Source organism: Rhineura floridana, chromosome 2 (genome assembly GCF_030035675.1).
Source record: "Rhineura floridana isolate rRhiFlo1 chromosome 2, rRhiFlo1.hap2, whole genome shotgun sequence".
Classification (NCBI taxonomy): domain Eukaryota; kingdom Metazoa; phylum Chordata; class Lepidosauria; order Squamata; family Rhineuridae; genus Rhineura; species Rhineura floridana.
In genome coordinates this window covers 130,389,693-130,408,477 of record NC_084481.1, presented here as the reverse complement: position 1 = coordinate 130,408,477, position 18,785 = coordinate 130,389,693, and the positions used below count along the sequence as shown (strand labels likewise).

The following is an 18,785-nucleotide window of genomic DNA, read 5'->3' as shown; positions in this document are numbered from 1 at the left end:
CCAACAGCTAGAGTCATTCCTGAAGGAGCAACATATTGTAATCAGTCTGATTTTACATCAAACTAGTTTCAGATTCAACTGTTAATGCACCCGAAATAGAACATAACCTCCAATTTGAAACACAAAAGGCTGTCTTCACCATCATATGACACTGACACTGACCAATAAAAAGGCTTTGAAATTAATAAAAATAAATTTGACACAGGTTTCTAGGATGAATAATGAAATAAATTTTTCTAGATTAGATTCTCTGTAGAAACAATAGTAACACAGGAATGAAGCAAAGTAAGAACACCAACAAACATGAAAATGGAAATGGACTGCCTTCAAGTCGATCCCGACTTATGGTGACCCTATGAATAGGGTTTTCATGGTAAGCTGTGTTCAGAGATGGTTTACCATTGCCTTCCTCTGAGGCTGAGAGGCAGTGACTGGCCCAAGGTCACCCAGTGAGCGTCATGGCTGTGTGGGGATTCAAACCCTGGTCTCCCAGGTCGTAGTCCAACACCTTAACCACTACACCACACTGGCTCTCATCCAAAAAACATACAAAAATGTAATTCTCCATCTTTGGAGATGGCAGGTATTGCCACCACTCACCATATGGTCAGAGGCACATGTTACCAAATTCTCCCAAGCTACACAGGAAGTGGATTGGACTGTGAAAGACCAACACAAATTGTGTTTGCATTTTGACAAATTTGTAGGGCAGTACAATATCTCAGAGAGGAGGGCAGGTCTCCTGCTCCCTTGGTGCATTCACTATAGCTGCCCAATTTCCCTGCTTTTTAAAGTTTGATAGAAATATCTATGGGCTATGGGTATGTTCTTAAACTGCAAGGTTTTTTGCTTATTAGTGAATATTAGCATAGCTCTACACAAAGTCAGAACTGAAGCCTACTAGCACAGTGTCACCTTTTAACCAAGTGTCTGAAAGCTCTGTAGCCACTATAAACAAAAAGCTGTGGCCATTCTACCCTTGTATGCTTTCAGTGATTATGACCCCTGTGGCAAAAATGATAAAACAATGGTTACTGAAAGGGGGACATTGTTACAGCAGAGATGAAACAAAAAAACAGGCCAAATGGAAATTTGCACAGAAAGAAGAGCATTGTACATTCTTGACAGCAATCACACTCCTTCATTTTGCACCAACAGCAAGTGGCAGATCAGCTTCTTACCACTTTATGACAAAAGTAATTATTAATTAGCAGTGTTCTACACAGAACCTGACACTCAGCTATTAAAATCTCCCTTATCATTAGCACAGAAATTCAAATAATATAAACAGTTTCTTATTATCACCATCTATGTCCAGAATGCTATGCTTCTTTTCTCCAAGGAATTTATTGGGTTTCTTCTATGATAGGGTTAATGAAATTCTGCCAAGTCACATACAATCCATTTCTGCACCAATTAAACACTAATGCTCTAGACACAGATAACCATGTATTGGTCTATAGCAAGGGAGGGTAGCCTTTTTCAGGTCGTGGTCTGCATTCCCCCATGGGCAACCTTCCAAAGGGGTTAATGGCAGTGGTGCCAGAAACAAAAGTAGGTGAGGCAACAGATGTGACTCTTAAGTTTGCACAATAGGCTATTTTCCAGCGACACAAAAGTCAGAGGTTGCTGCACACTCCTCCCACCCCCTTCAGAGAAGCAAGAGGCATGATCACAATCAAGGACCCTTTCAAGCTAGGCAAAATCGCTGGGATGATAAGGGGTGTGGTCTGTGGATGGGTGTGACCTGTGAAGAGTTCCAAGGGCCAAACAGAGAGGCCTGGAGGGCTGCATATGGACCCAGTCCGCAAGTTCCTCACCCCTGATCTAAGAAACACATCCAACCTTCCTCTGTTTTGTTTTGCTTTCGGCAGTGCTGGCTCGTGCAAGCTTACGCAGTGTCCACATTCAGATGATCATGTATCAGCTTCACAAGGGAAGATATCAATTATAAATTAATGAATACACCCAAAATTAGAAAGCCTCACAAAAAGAACAATTGCTGGTTTGTATCTTGTCATTTTAGTTTTAAATAACAAAATCACACATTTAATTTCTTACTATTATTACTTGCAAAATAATTCATCATTCTTTGCTCCTCAAAGGGTGGCCAACACATTTTAACATCCTAAAGGTTACAGGCATTCTGCCTCCAAGGATATCGGAGCTCCAAGTTTACAAAGAACCTTATTTTCTTCCTCTGTTACCTTACATTTTAGTGGCTTCCTTCAATGCTAGAAGCTAGCCACACTGCTGGACAAAAGAATTAAAGCCAAAAAGTTCTCATCTGTTCCTAGTAAGGTCGAAGTGCCTCCTGCACTGGTACAAGGGACAAATGTAATTGCTTCATTGCCTGTGGGTATTCATCTGACAAAAGAAGCTTTTGTGAAGAAACCACAGGTGTTACCTTTCTTGATTAAAGGCAAACAAGATAAAAAAGTCTGCACTATCAAATAACAAATGCACTGGGAACTAATGAATTTTTTATATTTGATTAGTTAAATTGTACCTAATTTTATTTATTTATTTAGAAAATAAAAATTAAAAACCCCAAAGCAACAAATTTTCCTGCATGTTTCAGGTCAAATCGATCCAGATATTTTATTTAACTTTTGTATGGTCCCAGGATTGATTACATGTATCTAAAGCAGTGTGTTTTTTCCCCATGGACCACTTGAAAATTACTGAAAGTCTTGGCAGGCCATTTAATGACTTTTCTGCCTGCCGTAGCAATTGTAATGTGCTGTGCTAGATGCTGTATGGTTTTCAATTGTATTTTTATTGCTTCTTATGTTTCTTGTATTTTGTTGTACTATAATTTGAATTCTATAGCATAATACAATAAAATACAAAAGAAATAAAAGGAATAAAAATACAATTAAAATCAATATGAATATCAATGTAATTGATGTGCCATCTTCCATCTTCAACCACAAATCCACAGACACACTGGAGACACTGAATGAAGCTTGTGGACCACATTTTGAGAACCCCTAATCTAGAGCAAATATTATGTAGCTTAGCTAACAGCTACTATGTAATTTTTATTATATCAGTTAGCCTTTGTGTTTGTCCATAAAGAGTTAGATTGTTAGCATTTAGAGGCACAGAACCAAGTTATGTTTGAAGTATGTAGTAAATGTATGTTTTCAATACATAATGTATACAACAAAGCTTTAGGGTGCACTTATCTGGGAATAAGCCACATGAATTTAGTGGGACTGAGGCTGCAATCCAATACATGTCTACTCAGAAGTAAGCTCCATTGGGTTCAATGTGACTTACTCCCAGGTAAGTATGTATTGGATTGCAGCCTTAGTTATTACTGAGGCTTATCAGATGTTCTGCTGGATGATTACAAGACTTACCCCCATCCTGAATCTTCACCTGTTATTATATATTATTTTAAATAAATTACTAATTATTAATATTTTGGATGTGTCTTTCAGTCAGTGTATATATCTAGAAAGAGATGATCAAAGAAGAATATCAATGTGCTAATGAAGTCAGTTGGCATGAGTATGTTTTAACAAAATCTTAGAAATGGTACTATTCTGGACTACTAATATAGAATATCAAAAGGTACTTTGATTTTTTCTTCCATACATTGTGTTCAAAATTGCATCTAAAATGTAGAGTCTGCTATAGAGAATTGACTGTCGTCTAGAAGAAATTTGGACCCATAAATGGAAGTTTTAAAGCAATATAGAAACTTTTTGTTTGTGTTTGAAGTCAAAAGCTGTTAATAATTACTCAACAGTATATTGTATTGCTTTCTCACCTCCAGAGACTATTATCCTTTGGGTAAACATACACTGAGGCAACTACATAGGAAACTTCTTTTATGGTCTTTGTAGTTTTAGTGTGCAGATTAGTCATTTTGACACTTCACCATAAAACTTCTAACATTACTCCTACTCCACTGACCAATTCCACCATTACCTTCTCTTTACCAGCTCTCTAAAAAGCCTTGTATACTAAGTGCATGATAGTATTTTAAAAATATTTTCCTATTTTCTGCGGGGGGGGGGGGCTAGCTGTGCAAGATTATGATTCTGCTTTTGGTAAAAATATGAACAAGATAAAGACTTGTTACACTTAATATAAAGGGACTAAACTCTCCTTATAAAAGAAAGAAGTTTGCACAACAATTTAAAAAAGAAAAGGCATCAATATTATTACAGTAGACTCATATATAATCTAGGGAAGAAAAATATTTGGAAGCTTTGAAGGTGGGATGTATGTTCAGCATGTTCTAAATAAACGAAAAAAGGAGTTGCTATTACATTTAAGCAACCAATCCTGCTAGATAAGAGGTCCAAACAGTTCATTTATATTTAGGGTAGGCATCAGGGCTGGCGCTAGGCATGACTAGGCCCTTGGGCACCGGCCTGCCCCAGGTGCGCAGCTCCTGCTTGTTCCACCTACCTCTCTCCTGTATTCTGTTGCTGCATGCGCTGCACACACAGGGCTGCCATCAACCAAGATGGAAGCAGAGGCTTCTCTAAGGGGCTGCTGCTCCCGCTGCCATCTTGGTTGATAGCAGCCCTGCGTGCGCACCAAGATGGCAGTAGTGGCATCAGTCCCTTAAAGAAGTCTCCGCTGCCATCTTGGTTGATAGCAGCCCTGCATGTGCACCAAGATGGCAGTAGCAGCATCAGTCCCTTAAAGAAGTCTCCGCTGCCATCTTGGTTGATTGTAGCCCTGCGAGCATAGTGCACACAACAGCAGACTACAGGAGAGGTAGGTGGAGCGAGCAAGTGAACGGGCAGGTGGGCAGCCTGGAAGCTCCCTCCCTGCAATCCGCAGCAGGGGAGTGCTACTCTCCCACCCTAACGAGAGGCCCTTCAGGGGCCCCTGTGGGCCACAGGGGCCCAACCTGGCCACCCTTTGGCGCCGGCCCTAGTAGGCATGCTTGGAAATAATGCTATTCTTTTAGGATGTCTATGCTGCCAACTGTAATTGAAAAGACTTTTTTGAAAAGAGATCAAATAATACAAGCCCAATGGGGGGGCTTTAATGGGGTCATCTCATAAGGGCAGATCACAAACAATTCAGTTGCCAACCTCCTGAATCAAAAATTAAAAAAATAAGAGAGTAAGGGAGTGAAACAAACACATCTAACTATGCCCCACAAAGAACAAAGTATTTGAGAAACACTTAGCACAAGGTTACTTGTTTGTTACATGGCAATACCACCAATCCACTGAAAAGAACTGTACCTTTTTTCCAATTCCAAACAACTCGCATCCATGCACTGATTTTTTTTTACTTCACCTTTTTTATTTTGATTAACAGGAAACTTGGATGGCTTTAAAGGGGGCTTAGACAAATTCATGGAGGATAAGGCTATCAGTGACTATGAAGCATAATGACTATGTCCAGTGCTGGAGGCAGTATGCCTCTGACTATTGGCTGGTGGGAATCATAATAAGGGAGAGTGCTGTTGCACTCTGGCCCTACTTGAAGGCTACTCATAGACATCTGGTTGGCCACTTTGGTCTGATCCAGCAGGACTCTTTATATGTTCCTTATGTCTTAAAAATATGCACCTTTGGAAAATGTGGGACTTAACAGCATTTTTTAAAAGAATAGGCTGATAAAATTTGTAGACAGGCTAAAGAGAAGACAGGTAGAACTGGTACACCCTTATCTCAGGACCTACACTAATTAATAAATTGATTATGAAACAATAATAATTTACAGTTCTTGTTTTAATTTTATGGTAATCAGACATTCTTGAAATGGCCCACTGTTTGTAGACAATAACCACCCTCAGTTGTTTCTGCCCCCAAAATAATAAACCTATTTCTCACAACTGACTTCAGAATCTTCACACATCTCTTAAGCATACTGATTCCAGAGGAAATCCTGTTGAATACAAGGATATGTACTGTACATATTGAGAAAGCCTAGAAGTCTATATTGGTGAATGTAACAAATTGCTGAATAAGACCTGTTCGCAGATTAGCAGATACTAAGACACTCAATCTTCAGGCTGTGTTAGCTTCAGAGATAGCCACAGGATGAACTAGGCATGTCATCTCCTCAGTGAACTTCACTTTAGCACAAAGTAAACATTTTTTCTCCACATCAGCTGTTGTCAGGGCATTAGCAGTGTGTGGTAATTGATTATCAGTAGAGTGTTGCTGAGAAATGGAGTTGTATCTCAGCTTTTTATCACTATGACTTGCAAAAAGCAAGTCCCCTGTTTGCAGGTCCTATCTGTATTAAGTGACATTACTAGACCCTTCTGTTGATGGGCTGAGCATATCAGTCCCCTGTGATATATAAACTGGTTTATTACAATTTTCCTGCTTGCCTTTTCAGTTTGTAAATAGCAACAGCACCAACTGAACATAAGGTAAATAGAATATAACGTACACACATTATTAAATCACATATAAATACAATACAACATAGTACAACATTCATTATTTGATATACATCTAATTCTAAATTTGAACTACAATCAATGCACCTAATGAAATGACAAAAAGTTCCAAATAAGACATTTTCTAAAACAACCCTCCTGGTTCTGATGTTTAACTAAAGTGAGCAACTTATGAACACATTTTGTTTTAGAATGCTGTTTGTTTAAATTATGCCAATAATTGTTTAAGCATTTGTTTTGTGCCTGAACATCTCTCTCCACCGATAAACAATGTTTCTGTCTTACACTCAATCCTTTCGATAGCTAAAAAGATACAAATAAGAAAAAGTGCATGATTTAAGTTCTCCAAATATATCTTATTGTAAAAACAAGAATCATATTTTTACTGAGGAAGGGTATACAGAAGAGGCAACAGAGAGCAAGGATTTGGACCTAACCTCAAAGTCTCTATTAGACAGGCACAAGTGTGACAAACAATAAAGAGGGACTTAAGCTCCCACAGCATACTCTCCATGCCCGCCAATACAGAGAGGGCAGGGCACCATGTACCTACTAAAGGTGGTGCCTGCCAACAACTGATAAATAGGGAGCATGAACTCCAGATAGCCAGGTAGCATAACTGGGACATGGGTGGGCATGGATCTTGGCATCTCTTCTTTCTCTATCCTTACAGTAATTACAGTAAGTTTCTCAGACTGAAACAAAGAGCAAGAAGTGACCACACCCTTTCTACTTGTAAGAACAGGGTGCTGATACGCTGATCCAGTTCACATACAATGCTAAGGCAAATAATAGCTTAGTGCAAATGAACAAACGTGGGTTCCTGGATTGTGGCTGATGTGCTCCTCCCCATTCTACTGTTGCAGTGCTATTTGAGGCTAAGTAGTTCAGTTTACCATTATGTCAAGATTGGACTCATGGTTAGTCTCACTCCAGATAAACCAGGAGTTGTAACCATGTTTTTCTTGATTTGCAGTTTGTGGTTTCTCTAGAGTAGTGCAGCAGCAGGAGGAGGACCGAGGAAGAAGCACAGAGGTCTCAGTCTTTGCTTCAGAAACCTGTGTGTTTGTTCATTTAGTTAACCCATGGTTTGGCTTAAGGTTATGTGCAAACTGAATCACTAAGAGCTTTAAATGTATATAGGGTTATGACAGTTTGCACCAAGCACTTCTCTAACAGTGTGTGTGTGTTCCACAACATACACAGTCAAAACACATGTCAAAGAGAGCAAACTGGTCACAAAACAGGGTGGGGGAGGGCATGTCTTTTTTAAAGGCTCTCCTTGCACACACGCACACCCCGCATCTATCTAAAATTTTGGCAGGCTTAGCCTGCAAATTTCATCTAATTATGCCAGGAAAAAAAGTTAAATGTCGATGTTCCCATTTTAGTCGATCAGAATGGCATCTGAGGCTTTAGAAATGAGTGAGGATTTACCTCACTCAAGTGAAGTCTGATGTAACTCCAGTCTGAGGTGACCTGTGATCTGAGCCAACAAGGCAAGTTCTAAGGTTATTTTTCTCTCCACAGCCCTAATGTATTGTAAGGCAAAATGCATGGCATGATATCACTGAGTTGCAAGTTTTCTGCCCGCACTCCACTTCATTGGCTGCCACATGTGGGTGTAGGGAAACTAGCAACACAATAATATCCCATTGTGCATTTCACCTTAGTAAATATTAAGATGGGAGAAGAAGGGTAGGAAAGTTAGGGGCACTGTTTTGGCAGTAGCCACAGCCTGATAATTATCAGCTTGTGGTAATGCGAAGGCTGGCTTTTTGATTGGTAGCACTGGTAGTATGGAATGCACTCCTTGCTGAAATACAAGAGGGCCATTTATATCGGCATTTTGAAGGCGCTCCTGTTTACACAAGCATTCCCTTGATTTCCCAACATGTCACCAATTTTTAATTGCTGTATTGTTTTATTGTGTATTTTAAATTATGAACATTTGTGTAATTGTTTTTATACTCTGTAAACTGTTTAGAAGCCTATTTTGGCATTAAGCAGTATATAAAGTAGTATATAAATTTAATCAATAATAATAGTCATAAGGTACAATTCTAGTCAAAGAGGCAGAAGGTATGGTAAAGAAATATGCACTACCAACAGAGCTGCCTGTGACCAAAACGACAATACCATCAACAACAAAACCTTGGGGGGGGGAACTCTTCCAACTAACCATGAACTCTTCTTATGTAGAACGTGCAAAAGATGACCAAACCAGACTATACAAAATTTCAAATTGGTGGGATATATTCTTTCACTGAAACACTAATCCATTACTTCTCACCTCTGTACATCCACATACAAAAATTACATTTCAATTTTATTTAAAATTAACCACTATCACTATGGAAGTTTTCAGCAATTCTAGATCCCTTACCTTTCCTAGTATTTTCAAATTTCAAGGTGTTCCATTTCATTTAAATGCAGGAAACATTTAAAGCCATGCTTTATTCCAAATCCCTCAGTTCAATCTTAGCACAAAGCTGCTTGTGCAGCTGTATAATGTTGGCACGGTGACACACGTCCTACGCCAAAACCAGATAAAGTTTATATTCATTGTATTTTCAGAAAGGAGCTTCAATTCTGATTTGCTTTTCCTCAAACGTTTTATCAGAATTCACAAACAAACATGAGCACATGATCCTTTAAATCAGAATTCACTGGAATCACTGTATTTTCAGTAAATTAAATAGGAAAAGAACTAATGCAATATTGGGGTTAAAGCTGCATATATTGTGAATTTTAAAGACTGAAATGATACAGCAGTGTTAACCGTGTCACATTAACACTGCACATCTTATCCTATTATTATTGTAATGAATTTGAGACTAAAATTGATACTCCTCTGTTTCTTAGGCCCTTACATGTTTATCTCTACAACAAAGGAGTGTCATGTCAAACATGGCATTATTTTTTTTGTCCCAGGGATCAAGTAGATGATGAGAGTGGTAAAACTTATTCAATCTAAATTTTTCAAAAGGATTCCACAGAAAGGCCTGGCTATAGAAATTCATGCATTCAGGTTTTAAATATATCCAAATATAAATCGTTGTTACCACATACTAAAAAATGGCACCCATCTACCATGCTGGACTGGAATTTTATTTATATACTTAATGTATATAAATAAAATGGGATTTTTGGCCTATCCATCCTGAGAAGATTACAATAAATTCAGGTGCTAACAAAAACTAGGCAAATGAAATGCAGGGTTAAAACCTGTCTCATTATCCCTGGCCTTTTGCTGAGGAGAACTTCCTATTTCCAGGGCCAACCAATATATTCTTCCAAAGTTTGCCTATAAGTTTCCCTTATAGGAGGAGCAAGCAACATCCAAACACTAGACTAAGCATGATAAGCACTCCTTACCAGTATGTTTAGCCCTTGGTTCTCTCAGAGCAGAAAGCACTGTCCCTTCCATTATTCCTTTCTCAACTCAGGGAGGTATGGGGAGGCACAGAATCTTCCCAATCAACATCTGCTATTCCAGTATTAAATCTCCGATGCATTTCAGTTTTTGCCCCTCATACTTCTTTCCCTTTCTCATCTCCATTTTTCTGATTCAGATTCTACCTTCAAAGCTGCTCTAAACATCCTCTTCTTGAAGAACCCAAATTCTACTCCAGCAAAAATAGTGTGCTGCATTTGCAGATCCTCCAACAAGTAGTCTCTTAATAGCCTTCAACCCTTAACAAAGTTTTTTTAGGCAGCTTCTGGCTACATAAGGTGAGGAAGTGGTTACGTCTAGATCCACACAAATTCTTGATGATCTCTTCACCAGCTGTGCAATGAAAAGCTTTTTGGCATGTTAAAGCACTGCACTTCAAAACATCCCATCAACATCCCATGCTTCTTCAATCAGCTTATTCTTTAGTTTCAAAAATCCCTCCAATTCCCTTTTCTGAAATGTAACTACTGGATGGGGAATAGATACCCGTAATTACTAAAGAGGTGAATCTTATGCACAGCTCAGAAGACTGGCACAGAAAAACTCCCTGAAGTCTGAAAGGTAAGATGATTCAGAGACAGAGACAGAAAGACAGCTCTAATGTGCTAGGATGTTTCTAATTTTCATGAACATCCAAACAACCTTGAATGCCATGTGGCAAAAAGGCAGACAAAAATGGCATGTTAAGTCTGCACTAAATATACTAGTGTCCAGAGTAAAACAGATTAATTTTCTCTCCTGTATAATAAAAATGTAAAACCTCATGCCATCACACTGTCATGACATCATGCTATGTGACATCGGGGGTTGGGTGAGATGACAAAGACTACTGGGCAAGCAAGTGGGCTATCTTGCCATGGCACCAGATGCCACACAGGTCACAGTGGCAGCAATGACACCAGAAGAGGCTGTGCCAGTCACAGTGTCGACAACAACAAAGGAGGCCATGCAGGTGGCAGCAGCGGCCCTGCAGGCTGCTGCGATGGCAAAGGAGGAGGCTGCAGCAGTGACAGAGAACTTGCACCAGTGGTGCCAGAGGAGTATGTGTTGGCTGCGGCAGCAGCAGAAGAGGTGGAGGAGGAGGCGCTGCAGGCCGCAGCAGCAGCAGTGACAGAGGAAACCCCGCCAGTTATATGGAAGAGGCCGTGCAGGCTGTGGTGGAGGAGGCCTACCAGGCTGCAGCATTGGAGTAGGAGCCTGTGCAGCCTGCGGCAGCAGTGGAGCAGGCAGTGCTGGCAGAGGAGTGCCCTCAGGCCACAGCAGTGCGGGTGGAGGAGGCTGCATAAGTAGCGGCTGTGGAGGAAACCATGACGACAGTGGCTGCACACATTATGGTGGGTGGGAGGGCTGTAGCCTGGGCCTGGTCAGGTAAGAGTGTGGTGGTGGCAGCAGCAGCAGCCCAACAGTCGAGGCAAGTGGGGACAGGAGTGTGGGTGCCTGGGGGCAGGGGTGGCAAGGGGAGAAGGTATGTTTCTGTGTGAGACACACAGACGGTCTGTGTGTGTGTTTGGGGGTGCCGGGGGTATGTGTCTATGTGTTTGGGGGTGGGGGTTGATGAACAAAGCAAGCAAGGTGGCTCTGCCCCCTTAGTAAAAAATAATTTGGTTAAAAAAAAAAACTCAAATATATAAAATGAATTATATATTAAGGACCAGTTCAGTTGAAAGAAGTAACCATGGTTTCCAACTGGATGAATGACTTGCAGTAACTTTGGGCTTGTTTGTGACCCTGTCCCCTGTCCCCTCTCCCCTCTTTATAGGAGAAGGAGGAGATAGCAAGGTTTTCCTTCCAGTTTTAAACCACAGTTTCCTGGGATGTCCAAACTAAGGGAATTGAGGTTTGTTTAAAAAATGGTTACCAAGAACAAGCCAGGATCAAATTGGTTTCTCAGATCCTGGCTTGTTCTGAAACCATCAGTTGAAATAAAATACAGTTCTACAAGTTTGGACATTGTTTGTTTGTTTGTTTGTTTATACCCCTTCCTTCCTTCCAGCAGGAGCCCAGGGCGGCAAACAGAAACACTAAAAACACTTTAAAACATCATAAAAAGACCTTAAATACATTAAAACAAAACAATGTTAAAAACATTAAAAAAAAAGCTTTAAAAACATCTTTTAAAAAAAGGGTTAAATATATTAAAAGACATATTAAAAGCAATTCTAACAAAGATGCAGACTGGGATAGGTCTCAACTTAAAAGGCTTGTTGGAAGAGGAAAGTCTTCAAAAGGCGCCGAAAAGATAGCAGAGATGGTGCCTGCCTAATATTTAAGGGAAGGGAATTCCACAGGGTAGGTGCCGCCACACTAAACGTCCGTTTCCTATATTGTACAGAACCTCCTGATAAGATGGTATCTGCAGGAGGCCCTCACCTGCAGAGCACAGTGAAGGGCTGGGTATATAAGGGGTAAGACAGTCTTTCAGGTATCCTGGTCCCAAGCTGTATAGGGCTTTGTACACCAAAACTAGAACCTTGAACTTGGCCCGGTAGCAAATGGGCAGCCAGTGCAGTTCTTTCAGCAGCAGGGTGACATGTTGGCAACACCCTGCCCCAGTGAGCAGTCTTGCCGCTGCATTTTGCACTAGCTGCAGCTTCCGGACCAACCTGAAGGGCAGCCCCACATAGAGTGCATTACAGTAATCCAGCCTAGAGGTTACCAGTGCGTGGACAGCAGTGGTCAGATAATTATGGTTAGTTTCATTATGAAGAGGTGTGGTTTTGTCTAACTGTTGTTAGAAATGCTTCCAATCTCCTCTTCTGGCACAAAAAAGAGGAAGAGAGGCGAGTGCATAAGCCTGAGACTCACTGTAGCCTACTCATATAGTGTGAAAAAAATGGCTTCCCGTTATGTCTTGAACCTAAGACCTTAATGTTCAATGCACTCTGTTGGACAGGAGCTATAGTTTAGCATTATGAACTAGCAACCGTAGAGTAGACAAGTAGATAAAATATTGCTGGTTAACAGAACAGGTTAGGGGTTGACACATCTCTCTGTGCCCTTACATACAATCTTGTAAATATTGAGGAGGGGAAAAGATGTAACATGAGTCAATTCCCAACACATTACATTAGCATGAGAAAGGTTAATCTTGTTTCCTACTTTACCATTGTCATTCCCTACCTCAAGGGTCATACTCATGACTAGATAATGATCAGTCATCTTGGGCCTAGCCTGGGAATACCTAGTGAACCTATGGGATAAACTCGTCAACTTTGACATGTTCTGGTTCTTCAACAGAGACCCTTTCTTATAACTTTTCCCATGAACTTTCAAAGACCCTGGGTAGGGATAAGCTGGGCTAGTGAATGCCTTAAGAAGAATTTGCTTGAGGCCCAGAGGAACAGGCTTCAGCGTACAGGTGTCCAGAAGTCAGTATGAAGACATATTCTGTTATGTTTGGGGGCAGTGGGGCTAACGTGGAGTTACATATAGGGGTATCATGCAGCAACAGTCCCCAAAATAAATTAAATAAATGGCTCTAATTTTTCTAGCTTGAACCAAATGATTTTCTCTCCAGCTATACAGATACACATCCACTTCCAAATTATACAGCCACGAGAGTGGCTGTATACTATAGCCAGCATGGATTTTTTACATTCCACATTGTTAAATTGAAAATACCCCCATGCCATTCTGATGCTTCCCATAAGCTCATTTCAAAACAAAACCTTAGCAAACATATAGTCCTGAACTCAGAAACGCTTGCTTAACAACCGTCTCAATTTTCATGGCAATAAACAAAACAGTCAGAAAGAATTGAGAGTTCAAAGTCTAAATAGAGAGAAAGAGAAATCCAGACCACTTTTGGACTTTTTTCTCTGAGAGTTCTCATCTGTTGAAATTCATTAAAAATCAGCCATGTTCACAGAGGACCTGTAATCCTGTTACTGACTTTGCCCCATACTCTGACCTTCATCTTCTGCAGTTTAAAAGTTACAAAAATGCCTGGCTGATTTTTAATTTAATAAATTTTGCATTGAACTGAATGATAATGTTGGGCATGCTCAGTAAGAATCAACTGTCAGTGTTCTAAAAGCCAGACTCACAGTTGCTGGGCTTGCTTAATCATGGGGCCATACCCACACCAGACTTTGATTTCTGGTGAGACAGTCATGGCTTCCCTCAGAGAATCCCAGGTAGTGTAGTTTGTGAAGGTTGCTGAGAGGAAACTGTTATACTCCTTAGAGAGGTCCAGTGGCCAGAGTGGTTTAACAGCCAGCCATTCTGACTGAAGGTCTGTGAGGGGAGCAGGGCATCTCCTAGCAACTCTCAGGACCCTTTACTAACTACACTTCCCAGGATTCTTTGGTTGAAGCCATGACTGTCTAAAGTGAAATAAAGGCCTGGTGTGGATGTGGCCAGGGACAGCTTTGGTTTAAATTTGGGTGGGAGGCTACATGTGCCTGCTGCAGAATAAAAAAGTGGGGGAAACCCTAAAAAGCAATGATACTGTTCACAATGTTTTCCTTTTGGAAAGGAAAGGGGCTTCCCCTCTGCCTAGTACCCACCCATTCAATCTCCTGCCCTCCCCCTCCTCCTCCCCACCCTGCCCCTCCCCCAGGTCAGTGTTGGAATATGACCTGGGAGACCAAGGTTCGAATCCCCACACAGCCATGAAGCTCACTGGGTGACCTTGGGCCAGTCACTGCCTCTTAGCCTCAGAGGAAGGCAATGGTAAAACCACTACTGAATACCGTTTACCATGAAAACCCTATTCATAGGGTCGCCATAATTCGGGATCGACTTGAAGGCAGTCCATTTCCATTTTCAAACATGATTGCACGGAAATAAATCCCATTGAACTCAAAAAGTATGCAACTGATCAAACCCACCCTCCCTTCTCCTCCCTTCTATCCTCTCCCTCTGGCCTCTTCCCTCCCCCTCCAATCCCCTCCCCCTGCCCAAGGTCAGTTTTACCTATCTTAAGCATGACTGCAGAGGAGTAAATACCATTGAACTCAATAAACATGCAAATGATCTAACCTGCCCTCCCCTCCCCCTTCCTTTGCCCTTCTCCCACCAATCTCCTCCTTCCCCCTCCACCTCCTTTTGCTCCCCTCTCGCCTCCATTTCTCCTTCCCTCTCCTCTCCTCTCCCCCTGCTCCTCCCCCATGGTCAGTGTTTCCTATCCTAACCATGATTACATACGAGTAAATCCCATTGAAATCAATAAGCATGCAAATGATCAGACCTGGTATTCCCCTCCTTCCCCTCTCCTCTACATTCCTCCTCCCCTCCCCTCTTTCTCTTTCCCTGCCCACTCCAGCTGTCCCTCCCTCCCCCCCGGTCAGTTTTACCTATCCTAAGCATGATTGCACGGGAGTAAATCCCACTGAACTCAATAAACATGCAAATGATCAAACCTGTACTCCTCCCCTCCCCCTCCTGCCTGCTCCCTCCCTCCTCCTCCCCCCCTTCCCATCCCCTGTGGTCAGTTTCACCTATCTTAAGTATGATTGCAGGGGAGTAAATCCCACTGAACTCAATAAGCATGCAAATTATCAATCCATTCTCAGCAAGCTTGAACAGGATCCCATCTCTTTCCTCCCGGATTAAAAAGCAGAGAAATTCACTAATAGGAAAAAAACCTTACAGTTTAAGAACATACCTATAGCCCACAGATATTTCTATCAATCTTTAAAAAGCAGGGAAATTCGGCAGCTATAGTGAATGCACCAGGGGAGCAGGAGACCTGCCCTCCTCTCTGAGATATTGTACTGCCCTACAAATTGGTCAAAATGCAAACACCATTTGGGTTGGTCTTTCACAGTCCAATCCGCTTCTTGTTTAGCTTGGAAGAATTTGGTAACATGTGCTTGAGCGTATGGTGAGTGGTGGCAACACCTGCTGTGCTGATCCTGTTTTAGCAGGGAGGAAGCAACATTATTAAGACAGTTGACATGGTTCAGATAGTGACTTTAAATAGGTCTGATTTACTTTGCAATGTTAGTGAAGTTTCCTATAGGAAATCATTTTCTTTTGCTTCTATTTCTGTGACTATGTGAAGTACAGCAACACTCTACAAAATTTACGCTAAAAAATCTCCAAAAATAATTGGGGAATAATGGAACTGACTATTCTGCAGAATAGTCTTCAGTGGACCTCAGGAGTGTCTCAGTTTGCACAAGATAAAACAGTGGGAGGTTAAATATATTCTAGCAAAATTCTAGCTGTGCTCTATGTTTTTAATTGACCATGCCCACCTTGCCTTAACAAAGTGCATCTTCGGCAGGCTAAGTTTGTTTTTTCCAACAGCTAGAGTCATTCCTGAAGGAGCAACATATTGTAATCAGTCTGATTTTACATCAAACTGCAGTTTCAGGTTCAACTGTTAATGCACACAAAATAGAAATAGAACATAACCTCCAATTTGAAACACAAAAGGCTGTCTTCACCATCATATGACACTGACCAATAAAAAGGCTTTGAAATTAATAAAAATAAATTTGACACAGGTTTCTAGGATGAATAATGAAATAAAATTTTCTAGATTAGATTCTCTGTAGAAACATTAGTAACACAAGAATGAAGCAACGTAAGAAGAACACCAACAAACATACAAAAATGGAATTCTCCATCTTTGGAGATGGCAGGTATTGCCACCACTCACCATATGGTCAGAGGCACATGTTACCAAATTCTTCCAAGCTACACAGGAAGTGGATTGGAAGAAGAAAGACCAACCCAAATTGTGTTTGCATTTTGACAAATTTGTAGGGCAGTACAGTATCTCAGAGAGGTGGTCAGGTCTCCTGCTCCCTTGGTGCGTTCACTATAGCTGCCCAATTTCCCTGCTTTTTAAAGTTTGATAGAAATATCTGTGGGCTATAGGTACATTCTTAAACTGCAAGGTTTTTTGCCTAAGTGAATTATGATAGGCTAAGACCACAGGCAGGGACACTGAGGTACTGTGTATGCACACTCCAGCCTCCTCATAATCAGTAATTTTCTGTTTCATGATTTCTGAGAGAATCTTCAATGAAGGTGAAGATAATGGGCTGCAACTCATGCAGTACTCCACTTGAAGGTGCTTCCAGCCAATTTTCCCATTGTCCCCCCCACCTCACAAACCAAGCATTTTCTGAGGATCCTCCAACACTTAGGAGACTCTTGGGAGAGGTGTGAATGTGTACAGTGGGCTAGTATGGAGAGAAAAGACTGGGATATTCTCATTCAGTGAGTGTCATTGTACAAATGCTGAACTGAAAACAACCCACTATAATTAAAAGTTTACCAGCAGAAATATGTAATTAAATGTAAAGCCATGGAAACAAAAAAGTGCATTACATGAGTCCTTGATATAAAAACTTAAAAGAATTAAAAACAATACTACTTACATAACTGTGCATCTTAAGAAAATCTGAAGGACTGCTTGTACAGACTTTATCTCCTTCCAAGCCAATTACTCTTTTACAGATATTTGATTTGGGGTCAGTTGGGTTTTTTGCAATGACAATATCACCTCTGAGGAAAAGGGTTATAAGGATATGTCAGTATCCAGCAGCATGTCAGTGGTATTATTATTATTATTATTTAATTTATATCCCATCCTTCCTCCCAGGAGCCCAGAGTGACAAACACACACACCAAAAGCATTTTCAAAAATCTTAAAAGCAAAAGACTTTAAAACAGCTTTTAAAAAACAGCTTTAAAAAAACTGAAAAAGTAATTCTAACACACACACAGACTGGGATAAGGTCTCTACTTAAAAGGCTTGTTGAAATAGAAAGGTCTTCAATAGGCACCAAAAAGATGACAGAGATAGTGCCTGCCTGATATTTAGGGGGAAGGAATTCCAAAGTGTTGGTTCTAAAACACTAAAGGTCCGCTTCCTGTGTTGTGCGGAACAGGTGGCCCTCACCTGCAGAGTGCAATGATTGACTGGGTATATAAGCGGTAAGATGATATTTCAGGTATATACACTTTAAATCAGTGCTGGACAACCGCTTGGGATAGTATGCTAAAAGTCAAGTCTAAATTATAAGGGAATGCCACTTTAGTGCAGGCTCCACCCTTTCCCTGCATTTTGACGTGGTCCACTGAGTGGTCTACTGTGAGCTTGTAGGCTACTGAACCAGGGAGCAGTGCAATGTTGGAGAAGAAGGATAACCAATCCTATAGGCTCTCCTGTTTATGTCGAGCAGCTACAAACCTTACCTCCTTGTAACACTGTAACATCCATAACATAAGCCAGCCTCCCATTTTATATAGCATTTAGCAAATTGGTCAACAAGATGTTTTCTCACTCTGTTTCTCTCTTCCACCCCAACCTATTTTTGAATTGTCATCCAGCAGCAATAAGTGTTAGATTGTAAACACACGGCTTAATGCATGGAGCCTGGTCTTTTATATCACTGTTGAGCTCTGTGCACACATTCACAGCTCCATAAACTACTAATAAAATTGCATTTGGATAATATAATAAATGGTATTTATAGCATTTCTGGAGAGAATTGCTCTGTGAGTTTGCTTCCTGGAGATAAACTCTAGCTGCCCATTATAATATAGGATAAGATAAGATAAAAACAAGCATTCATAAAGTAGGTGGCTATAAAGGAAACCTGAGAAGTTAATACACAGTAAGTTCTTAGTTTCTGAATGAATGCCAAAAATATACCAAATCAGGAAAGTTCCCAGAAGGCATAAAATGATAAGAGTTTTACTGGGAGTTTATGAAAAATGTTAGCACAATTCACAGTCGAGGCAGGAGTATGATTCTAAAGAAAAAACATAATTAGTTAGCAGTATTTGTACAAGCAAAACAATGGAAAATTAGAGCAACTTACTTCTGAATGCTATAAAAATTGCAGCTAAGATTCTCAGAAAACACAATATCAGAATTTTGAATTGTAGGCTCCATTGAAGGTCCTGAACACTAAAAACAAAAATAAAGAGGTCAATTACTATTTGCAAAATATTGTATCCCTTGCATTA

General features: G+C 40.6%; 2 protein-coding genes across 7 annotated transcripts in view; one reads left to right on the top strand and one right to left on the bottom strand.

Annotated features, from left to right (window-relative positions):
• Positions 1-720, top strand: part of DNAJC24 (DnaJ heat shock protein family (Hsp40) member C24) — a 65,543-nt gene extending 64,823 nt beyond the window's left edge. For both annotated transcript variants that reach the window (XM_061610557.1, XM_061610559.1), the window contains exon 6: positions 8-720. In XM_061610557.1, the coding sequence (XP_061466541.1) occupies positions 8-66 (59 nt within the window). In that variant the 3' untranslated portion in view covers positions 67-720. The remainder of the gene's footprint in view (positions 1-7) is intronic.
• The window catches only part of IMMP1L (inner mitochondrial membrane peptidase subunit 1), a 72,492-nt gene that overhangs the window by 3,990 nt on the left and 49,717 nt on the right, over positions 1-18,785 (bottom strand). For all 5 annotated transcript variants that reach the window (XM_061610550.1, XM_061610554.1, XM_061610551.1 and 2 more), the window contains 2 exons: positions 18,638-18,726; positions 17,189-17,315 (listed from right to left, as the gene is read on the bottom strand). In XM_061610550.1, coding sequence (XP_061466534.1) covers positions 17,189-17,315; positions 18,638-18,726 — 216 coding nt within the window. The remainder of the gene's footprint in view (positions 1-17,188; positions 17,316-18,637; positions 18,727-18,785) is intronic.